Source organism: Caenorhabditis elegans, chromosome IV (genome assembly GCF_000002985.6).
Source record: "Caenorhabditis elegans chromosome IV".
NCBI classification, from domain to species: domain Eukaryota; kingdom Metazoa; phylum Nematoda; class Chromadorea; order Rhabditida; family Rhabditidae; genus Caenorhabditis; species Caenorhabditis elegans.
Genome location: NC_003282.8, coordinates 12,652,013 through 12,677,259, shown reverse-complemented (window position 1 = coordinate 12,677,259; position 25,247 = coordinate 12,652,013). Strand labels below are relative to the sequence as shown.

General features: G+C 33.2%; 4 protein-coding genes and 1 non-coding gene across 9 annotated transcripts; 2 read left to right on the top strand and 3 right to left on the bottom strand.

Moving 5' to 3' along the window:
• Positions 1–22: 22 nt before the first annotated feature.
• T23B5.6 (Transcriptional regulator) lies at positions 23–1,273 on the top strand. The gene is made up of 2 exons (NM_001307306.2): positions 23–173; positions 224–1,273. The coding sequence occupies exons 1-2, from the start codon at positions 58–60 to the stop codon at positions 354–356; spliced, it is 249 nt and encodes an 82-aa protein (NP_001294235.1). The 5' UTR covers positions 23–57; the 3' UTR covers positions 357–1,273.
• On the bottom strand, positions 1,256–2,260 carry T23B5.4 (Prokaryotic-type class I peptide chain release factors domain-containing protein). 2 transcript variants are annotated; one of them, NM_001268732.4, is made up of 4 exons: positions 1,943–2,055; positions 1,799–1,894; positions 1,430–1,540; positions 1,256–1,386 (listed from the first exon to the last, which is right to left on the bottom strand). In NM_001268732.4, the coding sequence occupies exons 1-4, from the start codon at positions 2,042–2,044 to the stop codon at positions 1,294–1,296; spliced, it is 402 nt and encodes a 133-aa protein (NP_001255661.1). In that variant the 5' UTR covers positions 2,045–2,055; the 3' UTR covers positions 1,256–1,293. The 2 variants fall into 2 exon arrangements, with proteins under 2 accessions (NP_001255661.1, NP_001255660.1); NM_001268731.3 differs by having other exon boundaries at positions 1,258–1,386; positions 1,799–2,260.
• Positions 2,261–2,490: 230 nt separating this feature from the next.
• On the bottom strand, positions 2,491–23,859 carry wdfy-3 (WD repeat and FYVE domain-containing protein 3; the record flags this gene model as incomplete). 4 transcript variants are annotated; one of them, NM_001268727.2, is made up of 36 exons in its annotated part: positions 2,491–2,981; positions 3,722–3,913; positions 4,009–4,445; positions 5,347–5,710; positions 6,030–6,836; positions 7,616–8,146; positions 8,558–8,656; positions 8,711–9,266; positions 9,870–10,767; positions 11,458–11,964; positions 12,011–12,123; positions 12,414–12,802; positions 13,085–13,657; positions 14,138–14,338; positions 14,387–14,729; positions 15,142–15,325; positions 15,373–15,471; positions 15,516–15,651; positions 15,943–16,097; positions 16,361–16,453; positions 16,739–17,025; positions 17,398–17,663; positions 18,101–18,720; positions 18,853–19,098; positions 19,152–19,208; positions 19,263–19,357; positions 19,979–20,228; positions 20,277–20,382; positions 20,904–21,121; positions 21,178–21,379; positions 21,427–21,509; positions 21,560–21,706; positions 22,366–22,498; positions 22,547–22,765; positions 23,368–23,585; positions 23,643–23,857. In NM_001268727.2, the coding sequence occupies 36 exons, from the start codon at positions 23,769–23,771 to the stop codon at positions 2,870–2,872; spliced, it is 10,065 nt and encodes a 3,354-aa protein (NP_001255656.1). The 4 variants fall into 4 exon arrangements, with proteins under 4 accessions (NP_001255656.1, NP_001255657.1, NP_001255658.1 ...); NM_001268728.4 differs by having other exon boundaries at positions 2,497–2,981; positions 9,870–10,773; positions 23,643–23,838; NM_001268729.3 differs by having other exon boundaries at positions 2,498–2,981; positions 8,711–9,272; positions 9,870–10,773; positions 23,643–23,859.
• VT23B5.1 lies at positions 6,474–6,577 on the top strand. The gene has a single exon (NR_056844.1). It is a non-coding gene; the product is annotated as an Unclassified non-coding RNA VT23B5.1 (non-coding RNA).
• On the bottom strand, positions 23,815–23,850 carry C26H9A.4 (uncharacterized protein; the record flags this gene model as incomplete). The annotated part of the gene is made up of 1 exon (NM_001361750.1): positions 23,815–23,850. A coding segment is annotated over one exon (36 nt), but the record flags the coding sequence as incomplete, so codon positions are not given.
• Positions 23,860–25,247: the final 1,388 nt, after the last annotated feature.

Here is a 25,247-nt window from a genome sequence, read left to right as displayed (position 1 = left end):
TGACAAAATTTAGTTTCAATCGTTGGCAGTGGCATTGGCTGGTGGTGTTCGAGCAGCATGGCGGACAAATTGCTGTTGGCGGATGTCGGGTGGCGGTCAGCCAAGGGGATGGTCGATGGAAGATTGGAATCGGCGATCGTCAAGCGAATTGTGCACGGTGAAGCACCAAAAGAGTGAGTTTGCTTGTTATATAAAGTAACTCATTTATCTTGTCACAATTCAGTTTCAATCTTTGGCAATGGTCGGAGGTCGGAGGTCGGTGTGCGGATGGATTGGTGAGCGGCAGCATCGGGAAGCCGATGGAGGGCGATGGAGGAAGCCGATGGAGGACTTGTCGCCGAAGATGGACAAGATGACGGATGTCGGGTGGAAGTTGGTGGCGGGCAGAGAGGTGGACGCGGATTGAAGGGATGGAAGAGAAGGAAGAACCACAATGTTAAGTTTGGTTTTTTTTATTTGTATTTATTTCTTTCTATGTTCGGAAAGAATACACGTCGCTCTAGGTGGAAGCTACTTGGAAAACTCACGTTTAATTGATTGAGTAAGGATGTTTTAATCTCCCAAATGCCACGCTATCCGAATTTGTATGAATATCTATAAAAATTCATATTTATTCGGATAATGTGGCAATTGGAAGAAAAAAATTACATTTCCACGTAGCCTCAATTTAGAGTGATGTGAATGCTCATTATCTTTCTCACGGACTCGAGTATGAGTAAACTGATTCTGATCAGATTTTCTGATGAAAAGCTAAAAAAGCTATTCTCTTGAACTTTAGCACCTAATTTTCACTTAAAAGGTATCTAACCCGATTTCGGGAGCACTACCAGAAGCTTCAACCTTAGATTAAGCTCATTTAGATTTTTTTCAATCCCCTATTAGTTGTTTAAGTGGTATCTAACCCGATTTCGGGAGCATTACCAGAAGCTTCAACCTTAGATTAAGCTCATTTAGATTTTTTTCAATCCCCTATTAGTTGTTTAAGTGGTATCTAACCCGATTTCGGGAGCATTACCAGAAGCTTCAACCTTAGATTAAGCTCATTTAGATTTTTTTCAATCCCCTATTAGTTGTTTAAGTGGTATCTAACCCGATTTCGGGAGCATTACCAGAAGCTTCAACCTTAGATTAAGCTCATTTAGATTTTTTTCAATCCCATGCTAGAGGTACCCCAGCCATTTGCGGGAGCAAAAGTAGCAAAAGAAAAAGTTTGAATGATTGCTTTCTTCCAACATTATTTCTCTTTCATGTAATAAATTCCAGTTTATCATTTTATTTCATTGTAACACACATTCATTCTACACTTTCATTTTTATAACTTTCTTTCTCCTTCCTCGCTTGCACTCTTCTCTTGTTCGACTTCTCTTCCTTCGCAATTTGAAGCCTCTGAAAATTGTTTTTTGTTGCTTTCGAGAGTATTCCAACTAACCTTGAGCTGCTCCTCGTAACAATTTTCTCCGTTTATCTGTCGATCCAGCACAAACTTCATACGCTCGAAGGCGATATCGATGTTTTTTGGGAGAAGCCGAGACTCATGCACCTGAAACTCAAATTATTTGGATTAAAAAAAATAAAGTTATTTGATTTTTAACAGGAGTTTTAGCGAATAAATAGAATTTATTGATTGTTTTGCGAAAACTAAAAAATGTTGTTTTTCTCCAGTTTTTTTTTCACATTTTCATTTTTTTCGAGTTAAAAAAAATTAAATACGTTTTCTAAATTTGTGTATATTTTGTGTAAAATTTGAAATTTTAAAAACGGAATAACCGTTTAACGACTTTTATCAGGATTACTTTACCTTGAGTACGGTACCAGTTGGAAGATGTGTCAGTTGAACCGCATTCTGGGCAGTATTTACCTTCTGCCCACCAGGACCCCATCCGGAAATGTATTTCTGAAAAAAATTTGGATTATTTCCCAAAATTCTTCCTTCCGATGTTCCCTGTTCGCAATCCTCTTTTCTAACATCCGGAAATTTGTAATTTTTTAATTTTTGTTTCGGTGTTGCTAGCATTCTTCTGATAAGCGTCCATTTTAAGATCATTGCTGAAAGCTGAAAATTTTATAATTTTCTGAAAAACTATTACCGAAAAGCATTTGGAAAAAAGTCATAATGAAGATTTAAAATGTCTTTTCGTTGTTCGATGGATCGCGCTTGCCTTATTAGTTAAAAATAAGAATAAATATTTAACATTTATCATTTATTTTCAATTAAATTTCCAGTAAAATTCCATTAAAAAAACATGAAAAATCAGTCAAAAAATAAAAAAATAAAAATTAAAATATAAAAATTATAAAATTAAAATAAGGCAAGCGCGCTCCATCGAACATCAAACTATTTGCGGTAATTCAAATGGAAATTTGATGCAATTCGAGATTTTTTCAATTTTCAAAAACTCATATTAAATTTAGATTTAAAGAAAAAAAAATGTAACTATGATATTTGGGCATTGTGGTACCATAGACATGTTTTAAAGTATATCCACTTTCAATAATGTAGATATTCATTGAAACTTTATATAAATCTAGACATAAGCTACTCGACAAAGAAAGCTAAAACTGGAAAAAAGAGATGATATTTTTGAAAAGCTGGAAAGAAATATGAGTAAATAGTCTGGGTACAAACATTTTGAAGGGAAAATAAGCGGGAAAACATGCCTAAGAAAGATGAAAACTGAAAATAAATTAAACAACTGATAGACACAGAAACCCGCTGAAAAGAAAAAAGAAGCATTATGTATAAAACAGGAATAGAAAATATTAGATTTGACAAGAACGGAAAAAGTGAGAAAAAAATGGTATGCACAGGAAGATTTGAGATAAAGGAAAAAGAAAAATGGTAAATTCAAATTAAATGAAATAAATACATTTATAAATTATGAAGATTTGAAGATTGCTGAAGTCGCTGGAAACATTTTCGGCATACTCGAACTGGTCGTGAAATGTTCATTCGAGTGATGTGGGACTCGAATCGGGAACATCTGAAAACAAAGAATGTAGTTTGTAGTCTGAAACGAGACAAAACCTTTCGTCTGGGCGCTAACAGGCTACTGAAGGACTACTGTAGCTTTGGTTTTTTTCTTTTTTCATGAATCGGAAGTATGAGTTTTAATGTTTTCTATGGCTTTTCGAGAAAAAATAGATTATTTCGATTTTCGGTTTATTTCAAAATTTAGATATCCAATATTTTTTCTAATTTTTCAAGGTTTCTTCCGGACTTCTCGAATTTATTTTTTGGTATTTTTCAATTTCTTGAAATTTTCATTCTTTATTTCTACACTTTTCGTTATAGGTAAAAACTACTCCTATGGTGCCAAAATGACCGAATATCATAATAAAACTTTTCGAAAATTGTTTTGAAAATTTTTTATTTACTGTCAAAAAGTGACAATTACTCAGTTTTTGCCCCACATAATTTTGGAAATCGACGAAAAAAAATGTTCCAACATTTTCTATGCTGTAACTTTGTGGTAACTAGTTGTATTTAAAAAAATTTTCACATTGTAGGATTTCCTCAAAAGCTCATATTTTTCAAAATTTTGGAAATTTGCCAAAACTTTTATGATTATAAAACATTTTCGGTTTTCGAAAACTTTCTCCCTAAAATTTTTCGATTTTACAAATTTTTTATCTCGATTTTTAGAAACTTCTCACAGCCTTTTTTCAATTTTATTTTTTAAGAGGTTACTGTTGGATTACTGTATTAGAAAAATAAACTAACGTTGAACAGAAAATTTGTCCACAATTTCTGCAATGATGTTTTCGATCGGCAAGTGTGAATTTGTGCTCACAATCATCACATCGTTGTCTTGTAACATCTTGTACCCAATGATCAGCTCTTCCACCACCTTCTGCACTCTGCCAGCACCATACACGGCCGATTCCATCTCCGACATACAGTGAACGATGATCTCTGAAAAAAAGTTATTTTTGAAACTTTCGTTTTTTTCTTATCGATACAAATTTATACTTAAGTATATACTTCAGATTAAAAAAACATTATTTTACCTGCTCGGCGCAATTGCAGTAATCGGAGCAGGATGCACATTATCAGGTCGATTGAATGCCGTGTGCATTGTGAGAGCAGTTCGTTGTACAAGAACTCTCACAAATTGTGCTCCACCGACATCAATATTTGTTGCTCTACTTCCACCTGCTGAAGGACTCGCCGGACCTGGAGAAGTGAGGGATGCCGATCCGGATCCTGATACACTTGATGACGTGGCAGTTGTAGAGCTATTTTTGAGACGTTTTCGCTGTTTTTCAAGACGAGCTGCGATGGCAGCAGATCTATCGTGATTCTCGTTGGAATTGGAATTTGGATTCTCAAGAGCTGGATGCTCACTGACACTTCCATCATTCTCGAATACAACACAAGAATAGATTTTTACGATTCCATCAGATGTTCCACACATTATTACATTGTCATTATCCCATTCGTTCATCTGAAAATTGGAGATTTTCATTCAAAAAAATACGATGAAAAATTGGAATGTAGCTTTTTTATTTTATTTTTTGTAAAACGGAAACAACTTTTTTTTTGTGTTTTCATAAATTTCTTAAAATTTTTTTAAAATTGAAATGTTTTCTGATATCTAAAAAAAATTAGTTATTCGAATTTTTAGAAAAATAAAATGTTTCTTTTAATGTTTTTATTTTTTCTTTTTTTTCAGAAATTCGAAAATTTGCTGTTTTTCAATTTTTGTTCTGAAAATCAAACTATTTTTTAAAAATTATTTTCGGATTTTTTGTGAAAATGTTTTTTTTAATTTTTTTGTGAAAAAAATAAAAAAATTTGTACATTTTTTTGAGATATCGAAACTTGAAAATATCCTTCAACTATTATCTCAATTTTTCGAACTTTTTCCATCGAAAATATCGATATAAGTCTGAACCAGGGGTGTGCGGCAAATCTTAAAATTTGCCGAACGCAGCAAATTCGGCCAATTTGCCGTGTTCAATAAACTCCAAAAATTGTGATTTTTTTTTGGTATTTTTGGAGCACCAATATGTACTACTGAATTCTTAGCACACATCTGGTTTCTAAATAAATTCCGTGTAGTGTGTATGCTTAAACATCGAAATAACTCAATTTTGTGTCATTTTACTGAATTTTTTGGGACAAAATCAATAGTTTTGGTCAAAATCGCATTGTCAATTTTTTGATGTGTGCGGCAAATTTTTTTTAATTTACCATGTTTTACATATTCGGCAAATTCGACAAATTTGCCGCACACCCCTGATCTGAACATTTATTTTAAAGCCCGAAGATCGAATATGTTAGGGTTTCGATTTAAAAAATCAAAATGTTTTCTTAGAAAACCCAATTTTTCCGCGTCTGCTTACAGTAGAGAAGGCTAACGATATGATCATCTGTTGTGGATCAATCGCCGGTGCCACGTCGCACGTGTTCAAAACTGCAAGGAGTTCTCCGTTTAGAGTCCAAACATGTAAGAGAGTAGAACAGGCAGTGGCAATATCTCCAGTCGCATCATTGACTGCAACAGCAAGAACTGCATGTGGATGTTTTGGAAGTTGTCGGATCAAGAACATTTCAGAAAGATGCCATACGAGAACAGTCAGATCACGAGACGCAGAGACAAGGACAGCATGGGATTGACAAGAAACCAAGCAAGTGATTGCATCGGAATGTCCATTCAACACTGACAGCTTCTTCATGGATAATGGCTTATTGTTCACTTTCCATACCCTGAAAATATAGTGTTAATTTGAACTAAAAATTATTAATGGGAGTATTTTGTGATAGGGATTTGTCAAATTTTCCTCACTTAAAAGAGGAGTAGCCCCAGTGGGGAAAGTGTTAATAAAACTACTCCTATGGCGCCAAAGTGATCGAATATCATAATAAAACTTTTCGAAAATTGGTCGAAATTTTTTTTGCAACAGCCACCACTTGAGTACTGTGGCAATTTTCCTTCATTAAATGGCAAAAACTCATTACTTCCGAAATTATAGTAATCCTAAAATACTAAGTCTATACAGAAGTAATAAAAATTCAGTAAACTTACGTAATACATCCAGAAGTATTTCCACAGAACAGCGTTGTCTCATCTCCAGCTGCCGCGCACGTCATCTCGTCAACTTCACACATTTCATGAACACAAACCGATTTATCATTATCAATTTGTCCCATTCGAACACTTCGATCCGGTAGGCCCCATGTAATATATCTATTAGTTCCAATGAACACCTTATTCTGTTCCAATGCAACTACTCCAATCTTATCATTCTGATGGATAGAACCAATCGCCGATCGGAGCTCTTTGAATGGGGTCTGGGGAGCCGACATATTATGAATAGCATGGTAGAATAATCGAGAAGTTGTTACTCCAGGAGTATTACTGAATCCTTCAAGAATATTAACCTTCTTCTGAGGATGCGGTTTCTTGAATAGTTGAGTTGGTATTTGTCCGAAATTATTCACAAATCCGATGGTTGCATTTCGAGTGAGAGGATCATCGATTCTCTCAAAATCAACTGATCCTTCATAGAAAAGATGATGGAATAGATTACTATTCTTCACTGCTTCTTCTCCATTTTGTTTATATCCAAAAATCAAATCAATCCATTCATGAAGATGAGATGATACATAATCACTTTCCAGCGCTTGTCTATGTAGTCGTATAAATTCACGTGGATCTCCATGACACCACGCTGGCAGAAGCACATCATTGACATGAATACCGTTCTGTTTGACACCCAAATCAAAATGATTCGTGTTCGTGAACATCTCGGGTAATGTGAAGAACTCGGGAATCAACTCTTTCACGTCAGCCATGTTGTTACGAGAAGCTGATGTCCATGCATCGCCGACGCTGAAAAATTCGAGTTTTGTGGTTTCTGACTGAAAAATATTAGATTTATCAGAAATTTTTGAATTCCGCCAAAACAAATTCGGATTTTTTTTGACTTTCAGAAAACATTGCTTAATTTTCTTGATTTTTAGAAAATGTGCTTATTTTTTTGTTTTTCAAAATAAATTTTATAGAATTTCAAAAGTTAAAAAATACTTGAAATAGCCGGAAATTTTGAAATTTGAAATTGAAAAACGTTCTTGAAGATAAAAAAAATTCAAATTTCGGGGGTTACCTAGAATATTAAGAGAGTTGCCTACTTTTCTTCATTTTAAGAACTTTTTGGGAAAGTTTATTTTCCTAATCACAATATTTTTTTAAGTTCAATTTCGCGGTTTCACAATTTTTTGAATGTTTTTTTGAGTTGAAAAGTAATATTTTTGAATTAAAAAAATCTAAAAATCGTAAAATCGAAAAAAATTTACAATAAGAAAATAATAAAAAACCTATTTTTCTCGAAAAAACCGACAAAATCGTTAAATTTTAAAAAATATCGAAAATATGTTGTTGGTTTTTTATAATTTGTAGTGATTTTCGAAACCTATTTCCGAAAAATTTTTAATTTAATTTTATTGATATTTTTTTCTGTTTTGCCAAAACTATATTTAAACTTTTCCAAAATTAGAACTTTTGACCAATAGGTACGCCCACCTTTATTTGCTCATTGGTACAAAAGTGGGTGTGGCTAAACGCTGAATGGTCGGAAGTTCTAGTTTTGTGATTTTCAAAGAAAAATTTACCTATGGAACATTCGATCTGCAAGATCAAAATGTCCACCTTGAAGTGATAAAAATTGTTGAGTGAATGGTTCCAATCGAACAAGATATGATACAACAATCATCGCAGATGAATAATGTGTTCCATACATATACGGTGGAGTCTCTCCAGATGGATCATCCCATTCTCTAAATCTTTTTAAGAATTGTTCCAGTCGATCAGGTGATTGTGCTCCCATTGGTTTTGAAAAATCTCGGAATGTAGAAATATTATTAAAATCCAGCTGAGAACTTGTATAATCTGCGAGAACCCATGGGAATATCGGATATTGTGAAAGATCATTATAACATCTTCCAGCCAAAGTATTCAAATGCATTAAATATTGGAAATTTGATATATTTCCACTGAGCCATCGTTGAGTTACTGATTGTTGGCCAATAAGTGATGAGAGTAGAGATGCTCCACGTCCAGTTGTTTCAATTGCCACATTTGCTTTCTGTCCTCCCAATGAATCAGAACCTCCTGATGAGAGATTGATTGCCATTGATGTTAATCTGAAAATTTATGGTTTATTATTTTAACTGTTGGGCAGCGGGAAAAGGGCATCAAAAGCTTTATGAATAAGTGCTCGCTCAGGGGTGCGCGGCAATCGGAAATTATCGGCAACTACCGGTTTTGGAAATTGCCGGTTTTGGAATTTTTTGGCAATTTCGGCAATCGGCAATTTCGGCAACTGCCGGTTTTGGGCATTTTCGACATTCGGCAATTTCGGCTAAACGGAAAACTGCAAGTTTTAGTTTTCAAATTTACAGAAAATAAAAAAAAATTTAAGAAAAATCCAAAATTACCGAAAACTGTAAATTTTCGATTTCAGATTTTCACGAAACTCGATAATTTTAAAAATGTTGAAAACAATTTATATTCCTAATTTACAATATTTTAATTCATTGATTCAAAAAACTCACTTATCAAAAACTCGATCTCGAATCTTTTTCGGGAATGCCAATAAATAATTTCGTCCATCCGAACTGAACACTTCAAGAGCAATAGGTTGCAATAAATATCTGGAAAATAAAATATATTTACTAATGAAATTTTCAAAGAACTCAATCTCTCACCGTCTCTTATGAACTTCCCGAATCATGTTATAACTAAATTTCGAACAAAGTCTCGAAGATTTCGGTGGCTGTGTAGCACCTGTAGCCGGATACGGTACAATCGGATCATGCATCTCTTGACTCAAAAAATCCAAATCTCGAATTTCTTTTGTTTTGAGAAGAGTAAATCCATCCACAACATAAAAGTGATCTCTTCCAAAAAGTAGCAATCCTTCCGCAGTTTCTAATCCTTGAATTCTTGCACATCTGAACATTGAGTGGAGTTGCTCTCCTTGTTCCAGAAGTCTTAAAAGTGTCTGATTATCTGGTCCAGCCTTCTTTTCCTCTTTTTTCTCCTCTTTCTTAGCTTCTTTCGTTGTATTTGATGATGTTGAAGGCCCAGATGATTGTACACCATTACTATCAGTTTTCTCTGAAATTGAAGAAATCGACTCATCGTCTTCTTTTCGTTCCGATGTTTCACATTCTTCTTCATTCAACTCTAGGCTTGTTCCAGATACATTGGAGGTGGCTGGAGCTGTGGTTGATAAACGTCGGATCAGTGAGGAATTGATTTCTGAAACTTTTATGAAGTTAGATGGAGTTGGAGACAAGGGTTTCCGCTTGAAAGTCTAAAAATCGAAAATTTACAGTTTTCGGTTTTTCCCATTTTTCAAAAAAAAAGGCCAAAATGTTGGCAATTTTCTTAAGAGACTAGAAGTATTTGGAGTGTTTTATAACAATATTCGGTCATTTTGGACAAGCGTACTCAAAAAAATTTTAAAGTAAAGACCAAATTCAGGTAAAACTTGAAAAAAATGTTGCAAACTTTTCCCTAATTTTAAAAATTTTATGGTTTTTTCCTGTTTTGTTGATTCAGAATTTGGGAAACCGAAATTTTGGAAATTTTCAGAAATTTAAAAATAGGGATTTCTTAGCATGTGAAACTTTTCGACGTTTCTTCCGGGATTTCAAAAGTTTCAATATTTTTGGAATAAAATAATTTCAAATGTTTTTTTGAAATAAAAATGTAGAAAATTAGTATATTTAAATTTAAAAAAGCGGCAAAATCCAAGATTTTGGCTTAAAATTTATCTATTTTTATAAATTCTTATCTCAAATAATTTCGCAATTCCATATTTTTAAGAGCTCTCCTTTTTCGTGTTGCCTCCAAACTCACGCGACAAATCGGTAAACGAATATCCCAATAAATTGGAAGATCCAGATCCATCTTCAGGTGAAGCTGTCGAAACATTTGAAGAATCAATAATTCGAGTGTCAAGTGTCCGGCGACGATGTCTAAGGCAAGTTTCATAGTATGGCTTCGAATCGAATGAAATCGCAACTTTTGCTCGTTGAGCCTTGGCGGATGGAGCTTCCAAATGTGGTCGGAATGGATAAATATGATAGAAATTTCGATTGGGAATTAATTTCCGTCGCATTCGAGTCGTCGGACCTTCTGTGAGATCCAACTTGAACTTTTCCAGCTTCGATGCTCGTTCGGGTCCCCAAATTCCTCGTTCACGAGTCAGCTCAGCTTCCCATTGATGCCAATCATGCAGACACCACTTACGAACATGAGCATGCCATTCCGTGTATCGAGTGCTCTGGGCTCTTACGAGCTCTTTGATAAGACTGACATGAACTCGGAGCCACATGAATATTACTTGCTTGTCAGTTGATGTACTCTTCCATGCTGCCACCGATCCGGATGATGGTAGAGCAGTAGTTGTGCTCATTGATCGCTTCGCAGCAAATCGAGTAATTCCTGAAGCAACGCGGTTGAACTTCGAGCTAATTTGCTGCTGAATGATATCCTTCGCAGTGACGGCTGATCCCTGAGCAGAAGAACCTCCAGTCTGAATTGCTCTCAACTGAGAATCCACAAACTGTTGCCAATAGACCCCAGCAGAATGGGAGAGAAGAGCACGAGCAGCGTTGATATCGGTCACCGATTGTTTCTTGAATGTCTCTTCGATCAGTGCTTGTTTTGCACAAATTACATCAGACCAGACACGACATGCACACATTGCTACTTGAGCACTTGTTCTATCCAAATCCGACGAAGACGAGTTGTCCTGGAACTAATTTGGATTAATAAAAAAAACGTTTTTTTTTGTGTCTTACTCAATTTGATCCGAACCTGTTTAAATATTGGAGTTTCCTCCAAAATCAGACCTTTTTTTATTTCCTCAACAATTTTATTTCGTTTTCGAACATAATCAAAAAGTTTCGACCATTTTTTTTAAAGTATCAATATATTTCTCAAAAGTACTAGATTTTAAAAAAATTTTAAAAATAATTGAAAATTGTTTATTATCTGAAAATTATTTTTTAAGTAAAAATGGTAGTTTTTTTTTCTGAAAATAGTCACAAAATGCAATGTTTAATTTTTGTTGATTTTAGGAAAAAAATTAGTTTTTCGAATATAAATATTCAAAAAAAATTTTGGTTATTTTTCAAAAAACATCAGCTAAAAAAAAGTGCAGAATTTTTTCCCGGTTTATCAAAAAAAAATTCAAATTTTTTCAAAAATGTCCAACACTCGAATTTCTGGAAAAGAAATGTTTTCTTAAAATTTCCCGAAAATTATTTTTTCTTATTAATTAAAAAAGTTTAGATTTTTAGATTTTCCGAATTTTTCTGAGAATTTTATGTTAAAAATTTTTCAAAAAAATAAAAAGATTTTCCGAAACAAAACATTTAGTCTCAAATATCAATTTTGGTTTTCTTCTTAAGAAAAATCAAAAATCTAGAATATAACTCACTTGAAACAGAACATCAGGTGTCACTGATAACATGAAAATCAAATGAGTCAACGATGCAAAGAACCATGCTTCGTTTGAAGAAAGGAATAGATATCGCTTCGAGACCAATGTACTAAGAGCATCCAAAACGGAGAGCTGAACAGGAACCGAGTCTATCGGTCGACTCAAGATGAACAATGTCATTCTCATTATACATCCAGTAATCGGTTCCGCATTCACTGCTTTATTCACTTTTTTACTTGCAATCACTTGAAGATGATAAAGTGTTGATAACATTCTCATTGATTCACTTCCAAATACTAATCCATTCCAGAATGCATCAACAGCACGAGATGATAGTAAGGAGATATTGGCGACTATTTGAACTATATTCTGTGCTTGTGTGTTTGGAGGAAGAGCTGATGATGAGAGAAGATCTGTTCCAACAGTATGTTCAAGAACCGAATGAAGTAGAGAAGTCAGGCAGGCGATTTGTGTTTTTCGCGTATTTCCACTCTCCGAAATGTTCTGGAAACGAGATACTTCAAAATGATACTGGAAATGGAAAATTTACATCGAGAATCGCGTCAATAATTGTGTCATTTTTGGAAGTATTCACTTGAAGATTGTCACAGCATATCTTTTTGAGAAGATCCATCACAATTCGCACATTTGGTTGAGCGAGGACTGAAAATTTGAAATAAGGATCTTTTTAAAAATACTTTTTAACGAAAAAATACGTTTTTTTTTAATTTTTCGAAAAGTTTTAGCATGCCTACTCTGAATTATTTTCAGAAAAAAATGAGAAAAAAAGAAAAATTTGAAAATTGGGAGTTTTTTGCATTCTCTGTTTTTCAACTTTTAAAATTTTTTCAAATTTTCAATTACCTAGGAATTTTTTTTGGAAAACCTAGAAGATATAATTCAGATTTTTTTAAAATTTTTTCCGATTTTTTTCGGTAAAACCTAGTACTAACAAGCTTGAAAATACTCGGCATCAGGAGATCCCCCTCCATCCTGACTTCTTCTATTCGCAACTTCTGACTTGACTCCCATTGCATTTGTATCTTCAATAAGTGTAGAAAACAATGCAAGAATGAACTCATCAGTATGTGCAATATTGAAGAATGCTGGAGAATTCTGATACATAAATGTGATCATTTGAACTACAGTCGATGGATTTGTAACTGTCCATGGTTGATGAATGGATGATTGGTGATAGATCGACGTGCGAATCATTGCGAACAACGGGATTATTGCATCGAAACAAAAGTTCGCAGAGTTTATAGCTTCAAAGACAGAGCTCGTCGAGTTGAGACCAAAGACATGTGTCCATACGAGTTCCATGTTGAATTGATCACAGAATCTGTAACTACTTTATTCAAATTGTATTATAGGAGCATACAATTCTGAGAATGCGTATTGCACAACATATTTGACGCGCAAAATATCTGGTAGCGAAAACTACAGTAATTCTTAAAATGATTACTGTAGTTGATTTACGGGCACGGTTTTGAAACGAATTTTTTTGAATAGTGGCAGCGCTAATCCAGTTTAAGAAAAAAAGTTAAAAACCGCGCCACACCTTTGCAAAATTACCCTCCGCCTTTTTGCGGCTTGCAATATTCACGGGCCTCTCTAGACTCACCTCAGCGCTGAAATAGGCTGCCCCACAAGTAAGGACAACATTGCATAGTATGGATACGGTTTGTCGGCATGCGCAGCCATCAGATGCTCCAACGCGGCAAATCCTCCACAATTCGATAACTCTGGATTGATGTCAATTTTAGATCCAACAGCTCCACCGTGAGCCGATACTGAGAATCCCAGAACCACTGCTGCACGATTCCGAACAACTGAATCAGCTTCAGATAGCCATCCACCATTTGCAGATCCTTCCTTGAATCGAGCCAGTAGGGATGGTTGATTGAGAATGAGCAAAAGGATTCGAAGAGCAAGATATATAGTTCCAGAATGAACACCAGGTGACATTAATGCAAATAACCAATCAAATCCTAGAGTTCGAACGAGTTGATCACACATTTGTTGTTGAACTTGAGTATTTGAGTTGGCAAGGAAATTGGCAATAATGTTTAAAAGTCGATTCCGAATGTAGACTTGATGTAGTGCTTCTGGTGGAGGATCTGATGACTCGATGAATAATTTTTGAATTTCGGAAATGTGGAATGGCAGATGGGAATCTTCATAGCATTCCGATTCGCTGAAAAAAAACATATGAAAGCTGAGTAAACGAATGAAAAAATTATTTTTTAAGGTGAAGTTTCCAGAAATAATACAATTATTGTTTTGTTCTGTTAAAGTGTTCAGTTTTTTGAATTTAAATTTTATTTCGATATACAAAATTGTAGTTTTTTTTTTAATTTTTAATGTTGTTTTTTACCTGAATATTGAAAAAACCAAATTTTTTAAAATCAATTTTTCCGTATTTCGAGAAAAAAATGTTTTTATTTTTTACAGTTTGATTCTATAAACGTTGCCTGTAAATTTTCATTCTAAGTTTTCATTTTAACCATATTTCTCTTGAAATCGAAATTACTATAATTTATTTTTTTGAACATAGAAAATTGCAGTTTCTATTGATTTTTAATAATTATTTTTTTACAGTAAAAAAATTGCCAGTAATTTTTTTCTAATGTTTTAAAAATCAGAATAATTTTCATATATATTCCAATTATTTTACCTAGTTGGAAGCGTCGCTGCAATACTTTGTCCAATTTTCAATATACTTCGACTATCACATTGTGGCTGCATAATTGCAGATATCAAATTGAATATAATCTCATCCGTATTCTTAATCATTGTTGGCTCATCATGAATAATCAGTAAGATTCGAGATAGAAGAGATGATTTACGAACGACTTGAAGATTGTTCAGTTGGTGGCTGAAAATGTGTATAATTGCAAAAATCTTTAAAATATCAAAATCTCACTCTGTAATAAGCTCATAAAAATGCTCCAACAGCATCTTATGCAGCTCACTGGGTGCTCCTTTCCACACTTTCAGGTCACATAAAAGATCTTCAAATGCCGATGGATTTGAGATAGTCGGAGCGTGTTCTCGAGATGTGTCTGCAGTTCCAGTCACGTTAAATACCATATGCATTATGTGAGAATTGAGCATTTTAGCCTTATCTTCTAGAAGAACTGCCAGGATTTGATATGAACGATTGTTATTCCACGTGGCGAGGAGGCGAGGTTGAGAGCGGATTGCAGAGACAAGAGACTTCAGTGAGGCATAGAGACCTTCAGAGTCAACTGCCATTGCGATGAGTCCTAGGAAATACCTATATTATTTGCACATAAATGTTCCACTTTTTGAAAAATTATTCAAAATATTTTTTTCTAATTTTCGGAATATTCTTTGAGAAAAAAATGAATTAATTTGTTGTTAAAATTTTTTTCAAACATTTTTTTTTCAGAAAATTTTTGAAACTCTATTTTGGAACTTTCTAACTTTTCAGAAAATTTCAGGTTTTTTTGGTAAAATTTAAATTTATTTTAAGAATTTTTTCCGCTTTATTTCTGGAAACATCAGAATTGTTTTAATTTTCGAAAAATTGAATGAAAAACGTTTTCATGTAAATTTTTTTTAAAACTTTTGCAATTTTGGAAAATAAATATTTTGGGAAAAATTGCAATAAAACATTATTTCAATTTTTGTAACAAATATTTTGAAAAAATTAACCATAAACACTTGCGAATCCTCCAATCGAATCCAACAACGAAGGCACGGGTCGAGGTGTAAACGTTCGCATTCCAAGGTATCCAACAATAACTCCACCGAATGTACGACCTGCTCCAGGAGCATGAGATATTGTGTTACAGAGTACACGAAGTGGAGTACTGTGATCATTTGGTGATATTCCAAGCTGAAATAACTTTTGAATGGTTTGATATCTATTCAGTGTCGTCTTACATGCTGTGAAAGAATTTCTGCATCCATTTTCCCATACATTGTTCGAATCTTTGCAAGCGTTAATTCCTGTGTAGCAGCTGCTGACAGTGAGAAGACTATCTGGAAAATTGAAAAATTGTTTTCAAAATCAATGAAATTCTAACCTTTTCCTCGTGGAATAGTGGAGCTGTACTGGCAGTTTGATAATTTCCAATATAATGAGGTTGAAGCTGTACAACAGCTCGAACTGTTTCCGCAGTCATTGGCTCTTCGGCGAGGAATATCGAAGCCAGGCGGAATCTGCAAGAATTAATTTTAGTGAATAGAATTACAGAATTTTATAATCTGTCCGTAAAATACTTTGCTTTTTTTTTTTGTTGGAAAAATTGAGAAAAAAAACCAAAAAAAGAAAAAGTTTTTTCCAAACTTTTACAAATTTCAAGAACTTCCAAAAAACATTTAAAAAATCTTAAAGTTTCATTTCAGAATCCGAGTTTTGTATTAAATTGTTGAAAAAATGCGGATTTCAAACCGCAATTTTTTGCTATGCTTCGGTTTTTCCGAGTTCCACAGAATTCCTGTCGCACATACCTTAACCTGCTAGGCCTTCTGAGAGCTGGCAATGTGCCAACAACTGCATTCACCGAGTATGTTTGTGCCAGCTGAGTGGCTGCTCCTCCAGCATTTTGTGCTACATACATCAGCTTTTGCGTTGAAATGTGACGGCCGTTCAAGTAGAGTGATACCTATAAAATTCGAATTAGTTTGAGATTTGGCTGGAAGAAGGTTTGGATGCTCATCTAGATCACATTCCGAACGATCTACTAGAGGGCGGGTAGAATCCGAGGATTTCAGGAATTGTAAAATGCAATAAGAAATAATAATAATAATGGACACCCAGATAAACCTACACGTCTCAATGAGTTTTCTGATAAATTTCTGGGTGATAATGTGAAGATCTGGATGAGTTTTTTTTTTCGCCTAAATAAAAAATTGTCAAGTGTCGTACCTGTGATGATTTCAATACGGATCGATTGAACACTACAGCCAAATGAAACCATTCTCCACATCGAACTTGATCGGCCAATGTGATTCTGATCAGCTGGAATATGAATTAGTTTTGAAGGGTTCAGTACCGAAATCTGGGAAATATTTATTTAAATGACTCCAAATTCAAACTCATATTAGTTTCACTGGAGAGGTGTCGAACCCAATTACTGGAGCATTACCTGAAGTTTCAACCTTAGAATAAGCTCCTCTAGATCTTTTCAATCCCATCTTAATTTCTGTTGAGAGGTGACTAACCATTCTTCGAGTGCATCCTTTAAAAGTTTTTTTCCAAATTTCATTGCTCTATTTTTAAAAACCTAGCTATCTATATGATTACCTTATCAGTCTGAAAATTGGCAGTCTTCTCCAAATCCGCTCCAGGTTGATCACTTTCTTCAGTAGAAATCAGCAAACTTCGATCAAACGCCGAGAATTGACACTGAAAGCAGGCGAGATGTGCTGTCTGCGATGGTTTCTTGGATGGTGGGTCAGAGTTCGGTGGAGCCACGGCGCGTGTAACAGTGAGCAGTCGAATCGGATGAGCATCTGCTTTCTTGTCCGAAAGAGCATCAAGGTAGATCCATGTGCAGAAGGAGAATCCATTGAGTGGGGGGAAAATTCTTTCTGAAATGTATCATTTTTTGTTACAAAAGACTGGATATGAGCATCGAATGAAAAAATGGAAAAAAAGGTTATATTAAATATTACAATTTTTGTTAGCTTTCTAAAATTTTGATGTTTCGAATTAGCGGAAATTTTTTTTGGCCATTTTCATTCTTATTAGAAGAAAATTTTAGGTTTTCTTCTGTTTTCCTGATTAACAAAATTTGATTAAAAATTACAATTTTCGTTCATTTTTTTTCAATTTATAGTAATTCTAAACATTTTTTTTTTCGATTTTTGATTTTCCGGAAATTCGAAAAATCCTTTTCTGTTTTTTGGTTGTTCTATTTTTCCTGAATTTTTATTCCGATCATTCTTGATCAGGTTTCTTACCTGCTTTAGTTGTTGAAAACATTGGAGCCAAAGATGGAAGATATAAAGCTGCAAATCCTTCAACAGACATATCAAATTCCACAAAACTTGGCGCTGTTCCAATATACTGATCACGTGGAGTCATCATTGAAACGAGTGCTTTTACTCTTTGAAGTGGTACTGGACCTCCTTCATTATCTGCTATTTCAATTTTACTATCATCGTCATCGTCTTCGTCGTCATCTAAACTTCTACAGCACAGGGGGCTGTCCAGGCGGAGGAAACTTCTGAAATTTTTATTTGAATTATTTTAATCAAATTGTTATCGTAATTTCGTATTTTTCTAAAAGAAAACATTTATAACTCCTGAGAAAAAAAAAGGAACATTTTAGTAAGAAAATTAGGGCATGGAAAAAATTTTTTTGCGAAAACCTGGAAAAAATTGAAAAATTTCGAATTTTGAATCGAAAATAAAAAAATCCGGTTTTATCGAAACTTCTAGGAACTATTTTTATTAAATTTTTTTTTATTTCCGCAAAAAAAATATTTTTTAAAGATAATTTTTCTATTTATTTTTTTATTTTGTGGATAAATTTATTAATTTTTTTCATGAAAAAGAAAAATTTTCAGAAAGATTTTTTCGAGGAAAATCTTTCCATAAAAAAGAGTTTATTCTAGTTTCCACTAATTAAATTTTCCACATTTTTCTGAATGAAACTTTTACCTCAACTGATTAGGAGTCAATGATTGATAGCTGAGCCGTTCGAGAAGATAATAAAATGGCTGTAGAAGAATATGATTTTCAGTGAGAAATAGTTTTTCAGCAATCCTCAACAAATGTTTCGGCATATCAACTTGACACATTATCTGCTGATTTCTTTCCGATTTAAGAATTGCTTTGAGTAAAAGTGAAACATAGTATTGTGCTGCAATAGTCCATTTCATAGAAGATGCAGATATTGATGGTAGTAGGCAAAGCATCGAAATAATTGCTCCAGGATGTACTAAAAGTGATGAAGTCCATGAAACAATTGATTCTTCCAATGATGCACCATCATCATTCCATCTAATATCACTTGTCATTTTCTCATAATTATCCAGTGCCATATTAAATATCAATCGACACACATAACATCCAAAATAAATATTGAATGGCATTCCTTTCGGAACATTTCCAGCTTCAATATTATCATCTAATCGAAAAACTTCATGACAGGCAGCAATTTCTGATGCCAGGTCTGTGTGAGTCAGAGATTTCCATTCAGTTTCTTCAATTGATATTACGGTGGATTCGTTGAAAATTGATGTAAGCCGGAGGAGAGATGTGATGCTGTCCCATGTTATCTGGAAAGAAATTAGGGGTTTTTAACGACCTAGTTTCGTCAGTTTTTCATTATCCTATATAGGTACTATATTAATTAGTTTTTCTAATTTTTTTTCACATTTTACAATTTCATTTTGCAAAAATGTTTCTACCTCTGTCGAGAAATACTTGGCATTCGAAGGCTCAAATCGCATGCTCAAAGTAAAAACTTTGAAAATGATATGCACAAATTCGAGCATTTGGCATTGCTCCCTCGGTATTCTTCCATCTCCAGCTGGATGTAAATCTGTAAATCTCTTCTCGAGACCCAAAAGAAGAGCCGACAGTGCTAGGAATCCACCAGATTTTCGGAATTGAATTCGAACTTTGTGCGATTCACGGACAACTCCCAGTAGTGCCTGAATAGTTTGATATTTAAAATTGAGGAATTGATAAAATTTGATAAAAATACCTTGAGCAGACTAAACATCACCTCCAAATTTTCAATTGGAATACGATCTTGTAGCGTCTGGAACTTAGAGTCTTTTATGGAAAAAATTTAAAAAAAAAAAACTATTATTACATTAACAAGATGCATAATATACTGATCCGTTGGAGCAACAATGAGCAATTGCTTGACAAGTTGTAGTAATGAGCTTCTCCATTCTTCGTTCACTTCTGAAAATATTTTTAAAATTTAGGTATTTTTGAATTCGTGTGTACTTTTAAAAAAATTCGTTTAAAAAACCTGGAAATTCTTTTTTTTTATTTTATGAAATGTGTGTTTGAAGAAATTTAATTTTTTTTGTTGCAAAATTTTTGAAAAAAATAAGTCGTGTTCTATTTTTCGAAGGAAAACATTTACAGCTTTAAAGAAATTCCTCTATTTTTAAAGTAAATTTTAAAAAAATTTGATAATATTTTTTGTAAAATTAGAAAAATCTGTGGATTTTAGAATTAAAAAAAAAACTGAAAATTGATAGTTTTGCGGCTTCTTTGTAGTTTTTCACATTTTCGGTTTATTTATTAAAAGTTAAAAAGCATGTAAAAATTTTTTGATTTTTTTTGTTATTTAATTGAAATTTTTCAAAAAATGCTCACTGTCAGATTTTTGTTAGTAAATTCCAAAAACCTTTTTAATAGAAAATTAAAAAATAATTTTTTTTCAATAAAACGATAGAAAAATTAGCATTGAATTTTTCGAATATGATCATTTTTCAAAATTTAAAATTATTAGATTTTTTCTGTTAATCCCAGAAAAAAACGTATTCAAATTTATTTTTCGAAAAAAAAACCTACCACAAACAATTTCAATTAAAAGTTTTGCTCCGAAACATTCAGTGAAAAGTTTCCCATTCTCAGTGTTATTTTTAATAATAATCGTTAACAAATCAGTTGTCAACAGTGATAATTTCAATTGATCCTGTGATCGAGATGATGTTGATGTCACAGTGAATGAAGCATTTTGAATATTCTTTTCATACATTTCAAACATTCTTCGAATTATGAAACAAAGAGCATCTAGTAGTCCAACTTCACGGAATGCATCCTGAAAGTTTTAGTATTGGAAAATGGAAAATTATTGATTAATTATTACTTTAATTATAGCATCCACTGTGATCAATTTGAAGCACATTTGAACAATTATCGTGCACATTGCAGTTTTTCCAGCCGATATTTCGGTTTTTAGAAGGACGCATAAGCTGAAAAATTGTGGAATTTGATAAGAATTTGAGAAACTTTTTTTTTCTGGTTTTTTTTTTCAAAAAATCTATTTTTCGAGAAAAAGTCTTCAAAATTTGGAAATATTTTTCTAATTCTTAAAAGAAAGTTTTATATTGCCGGAAATTGCCGAAAATTTTGAAAACCGACAATTGCCGGAATTGCCAATTGCCGAATGTTCACAAAACCGGCAATTGCCAAATTGCCGATTGCCGGAAATTTTGAAAATAGGCAATTGTCAAAAATTTTAAAAATTTTTTGAAAACCGAAAAACCCAATTTTTCAAGTTCGGAGACCGAAAATAAAACCCATAAAACTCAAAAAAAATGATATTTCAATTTGAAAAACCCCAGAAGCTGAAACACAAAAGTTCGGTTTTCCGAAAAAAAAATTTTATACGCAAAATTTCATTCAAACTGTTTTGTGAGAGCCCTGCGTGGCATGATCTACACCTTTTTTTTGGTTATCTATTACTCCAATAATTGTGTGCTCTAAAATTTACCTAATGAGCTCTCTACACGGAATATGGCTCAATTGAAAAACTGCAAATTCGATGAGCTCGAGCAGTTTAACTCGTACTGCATGAGGCTTTCGTTCCAGTTGATCAATGAATATTGATAACGGATATTCCTTATCAAGAATAAAATAATTGGCCGGATCACATGTATAAATAGAGTGTAGTATGTCAATTACAGTACATGACGTGGATTCGGAGGTGCTCTGAAAATACGATTTCTTTTTGAAATCATTTTTTTTTAATTAAAAATTTTCCAAACCTCTAGAAAAACGTGATAAAGAAGTGCAAATGCGTTGAGATTCCGTACACTGAGCCCATTTCCAGCAGGAATTGGTAGTTGAAATGCGGGAAGTTGTACGAGACCAGAAGTATACTGTGGTGTAATTTCAAATTTCCCACTATTCACCAATGATATTGCCATGAGGAGAATGTTTCGAACAATTTCATTGTCAGTTTCACTTCTGAAACTATGATATTAATTGTAAAACTAATCTTCAATTTGAATCACTTTAATAGGAAATCCTTGATGACCGTATACCCATCGGCTTCGTAAAATTCGTCCAATAGTTGATCGGTTAGATATGCAGAATTCTAGAAAATGTTGATTGGAAAAATATTATCATTTAGTTAATTAGTTATACCTTCAAAAAACACGAAAGGCAAATAATTGATTCCGCAGTTTTCTGGGCATCAGAATGTGAGTTTGAAGGTGCTGAGGAGAGATTTTTGACAAATATTCGAACGCATTTCTTGACAATTACATATTTGATAACGGCATTCGTGATTGACTGAAAATTTGATTTTTTTTTCCAATTTGTTTCAAATTCAACTTCAAATCCTGTGTGAAAATATTCAAAAAAAATTTTAACGAGTCAATTCAAGACGGAATAAATTTCTTATTTCTCCCATTCATGATGAGAGAAATTTTATCATTTTAACTTTATCAGGGTTTCACTCTTATAACTTTCAACGATATTTGTGTTTTTTCAAAGAATATTCAGATGATTTTTTTACAACGTCCATTAATATTTAAAAAGTTTTGCAAATTAATTTTTTTTTAATTCTTTAAAAAAATAATTTTAATTAATTTAAAAAATAATAATTTAAAGCACAATATTTCACTTTTTCTCACACTATACTTCTGATGGTGAGTTCTCAGTGTTTTCAGCCGATTTAAATCGATTTTTTTTCAATTTTTGTGTTTTCATTGAATATTTTCATCGATTAATAAATTATTTCCGTAAATCGGCACCGGCGCTACAGTAGTCATCTAAAGGGTTACTTTAGTGTTTTGCTACGAGATATTTTGCGCGTCTTATAAGTTGTGCAGTACGCATTATCAGAATTTAGTGTTACCGTAATAATAATTTTTTGAAAATATCAACTTTTTTTGAAACAAATTTCACATTGACGCTTCCTATTTATAATTTTCAAAAATAAATTCTACCTTATCTGCAATAACTTCCAAAAGTCTTGCACATAGTTTTCTCCAACAATTATTCGCTTCGGCAACTTGAGACGTTGTTCCAACAAAAAGTAGCAGTAAGTCATCCTTCCTCACCAATTCCTCACTGACACATCTGTAAATTTCCGATTTAAAGTCAATATAATTTCAAACAAAAACCAACTTGAATCTACACAATCCCTCCATAATCTGTCCAATCATATCGTGAAGCTTCTCATTATTCTTCAACATTTCGTCTTCTGTTTCTGTTGCATTCTCTGTTAAATCTGTTACAGTAACTGTAGTCGCAGCTGCGGGAAGATCGAAAAATAAGTAAATGGTCTTCACAAGAGTTGATGGAAGTGATACTTTACACGCAGCGTCTATCATTATTTCATCTTCTCTGAAATTAATTTAAAGATATAATAATTGAAATAGTTTTTTTCAAATGAGGTATTCAAAATGCTAATTTTTCATAGTTTTCGTTCAGAAATTTCAAAAATAACTGTGAAAAAGAAACGCTGGTATTTTTTTTACGAAAAAGGATTTTCTCAACTTTCTATTATTATGAGAACACAAAATTCTATTTCTCAACATAGTTGACGCGTAAAAAATCTCGTAGCAATTTTTGAATTGAATTCTTTTTCGAACATTAACATCGATATTCTATTTTCATTAATTTTTTGGTATTATCTTCTCATATTCTCCTCAATTTTAATATTCTCTCAATAAGTACACAAGCGCTACAATAGTCATTTAAATAATTACTGTAGTTTTCGCTACAAGATATTTTGTGTGCCAAATATAGTTCAGTATAAAATTATGTTTTTTTTTGTTTTGAATATTTCACATGAAAAAGAAGCTAGATCATATTCGTTTTACATGTTTCTTTTTCTGTGTGTTTTGAATTTTGAGAAAGTTTTAAATGATTTTTTTAAAAACACTTTTCGGTCCGAATTAAAAATAATTTTTGTTTTTTTTTTTTCATCAAAATATAAAACTCACGAAGACAACAAAAACCGAATCGCCTCTAAAATCGTGTATCCTTTCAGTTCTGTTCCAGGCCTCAGGAATTCTGCGATACTTTGTGCTGCCTCAATAGTTCCAGTACTCGCGGCTCTCTGTCGAACTTCTTTAACAAGAACACTGCACAAAAACGTGGCAAAATGAACGACTTCTTTGAATTCCGCATTTAATTGTTGTGGTGTGTACATTGACATGACCTGTGGAATATTGTTTATAAACATTTTGTGGAAAAAAATCCAAGAAAAATTGCTTACCTTGTGAAAAAGAGGCAAAAGTCTTGAAGGATCATTGCTTCGACTGCCTGATACTGGAATTTTCAGATATTCGGAGAACGTTTTTCGCAAATGGAGAAGAGAAAGTGTTCGCTCATCGCGAGTCTCCATTTCTTTACACGTTTCGTCGGCTCATTCGTTGAAATCACTCGTTTCAATTGATTATTATCACTTTAATTGAGTGCTCCACTAGTTTTCTGCAATAAAAATCGATTAAAAACTCAAGTTTCCACGAGATAATCCAATAATCGCTTGAAACAAAAAAGAAATATCGAGTGGCCTAGGATCTGGCGTGTGTCGGAATCTCGGCCACGAGACCCAGGATCAAAGAGACCCCCTACCCCCTTCACCCGGGAAATGGCAAATAAAACATCGGAAATTTGTGTCAAGTGGTCTTTTTTTATTTTTTTCGTTTTTGGACGGAATAATAAGGGAAAATAGAGAAAATTTAGAAAAATAGAGTAGCAAAATTTTCTGTAATTTTTTATTGCCCTGAAAGACCCAAAAGCCTGAATTATAAGCTCCAAGGTGGACGTTTTTTTTTTTTCAAAAAATACAAATATTTATTGGAGTATATTGTCAAAAGTACGGAAGATTCCCAATGAATTTTTAAACAAGAATAATCCAAGATGTGGGCGGAGCCTAACGTTTAGATGTTTGGCATCTCAAAAATGTTAAAAAGAGGGCCCGCCTATCTCTTGGCTTTTTTAAAAGAAATGTTGAAAGTTTCTCAAAATTGTTATATGGTTGTTCAAATTTTCGGAAAAGGCTAATTTCAGCTGAAATTTTTAATTTTCAGCTTTCAGAGGCCGGAAATTCAATTTTTATAATTTGCTCCACGTTTTTTTTTTGTGAATTTAGATAGATTTTGGGTGGGTATAAACACTCAAAGAAAAACTATAAAATATGCGCCTTTCCTTTTTTCCAGAAAATAAAGCCCCGATTTTCAATATAAATTTGAAGTGTAATATTTTTCAAAAATAGGCTTTCATATCTTTTCATTTAAAGTGGGCCGCCAAATTTATAAGAAAGCGGAACAAAAAAGAGCCAAGAAATAGGCGGGGCCTCTTTCTAACATTTTTAAGATGCCAAATATCTAAACGATAGGCTCCGCCCATATCTTGGTTTATTCTTTTTAAACAATTATTTGGGAATCTTCTGTACTTTAAAAATATACTTCAATAATTTTTTTTTTTTTTGAAAAAAAAGTCCACTCTGTAGCTTATGATTTTTCGAACTTTTAAAAAATTTATTTCCCGTTAAAAAAATATTTAAAATAGTTTCTATTACCCAGGCGCGAAATGTTCATTTTTTGGGCCAAAAATACAATACCCGGTCTCGACTCGACAATTTTTGCCAAGTGCGAAAAAGCGTGCGCCTTTAAAGAGTACGATAACTTCAAACTTTTATTGCTGCGGAGTTTTTATCGACTTTTCATAGGTTTTTGATATTCCTATAAAAACACGTGTTTGAAATTACAGTACTCTTTAAAGGCTCATACTTTTTTGCGTTTTACAACAATTTATCGTTTCGAGACCCGTACTTTTGGCGCAGAAATCGCAAAAGTTCGCGTCTGGATAATATCAG

Excerpts from the sequence above, each read along its gene's own strand:
- T23B5.6 (NM_001307306.2), top strand. The coding sequence starts at position 58 with ATGGCGGACAAATTGCTGTTGGCGGATGTCGGGTGGCGGTCAGCCAAG. Across the intron at positions 174-223 it reads CACGGTGAAGCACCAAAAGA|TTTCAATCTTTGGCAATGGT; the intron begins GTGAGTTTGCTT and ends GTCACAATTCAG.
- T23B5.4 (NM_001268731.3), bottom strand. The coding sequence starts at position 2,044 with ATGATCTTAAAATGGACGCTTATCAGAAGAATGCTAGCAACACCGAAA. Across the intron at positions 1,541-1,798 it reads CAACTGGTACCGTACTCAAG|GTGCATGAGTCTCGGCTTCT; the intron begins GTAAAGTAATCC and ends TTTGAGTTTCAG. Across the intron at positions 1,387-1,429 it reads GTTACGAGGAGCAGCTCAAG|AGGCTTCAAATTGCGAAGGA; the intron begins GTTAGTTGGAAT and ends AACAATTTTCAG.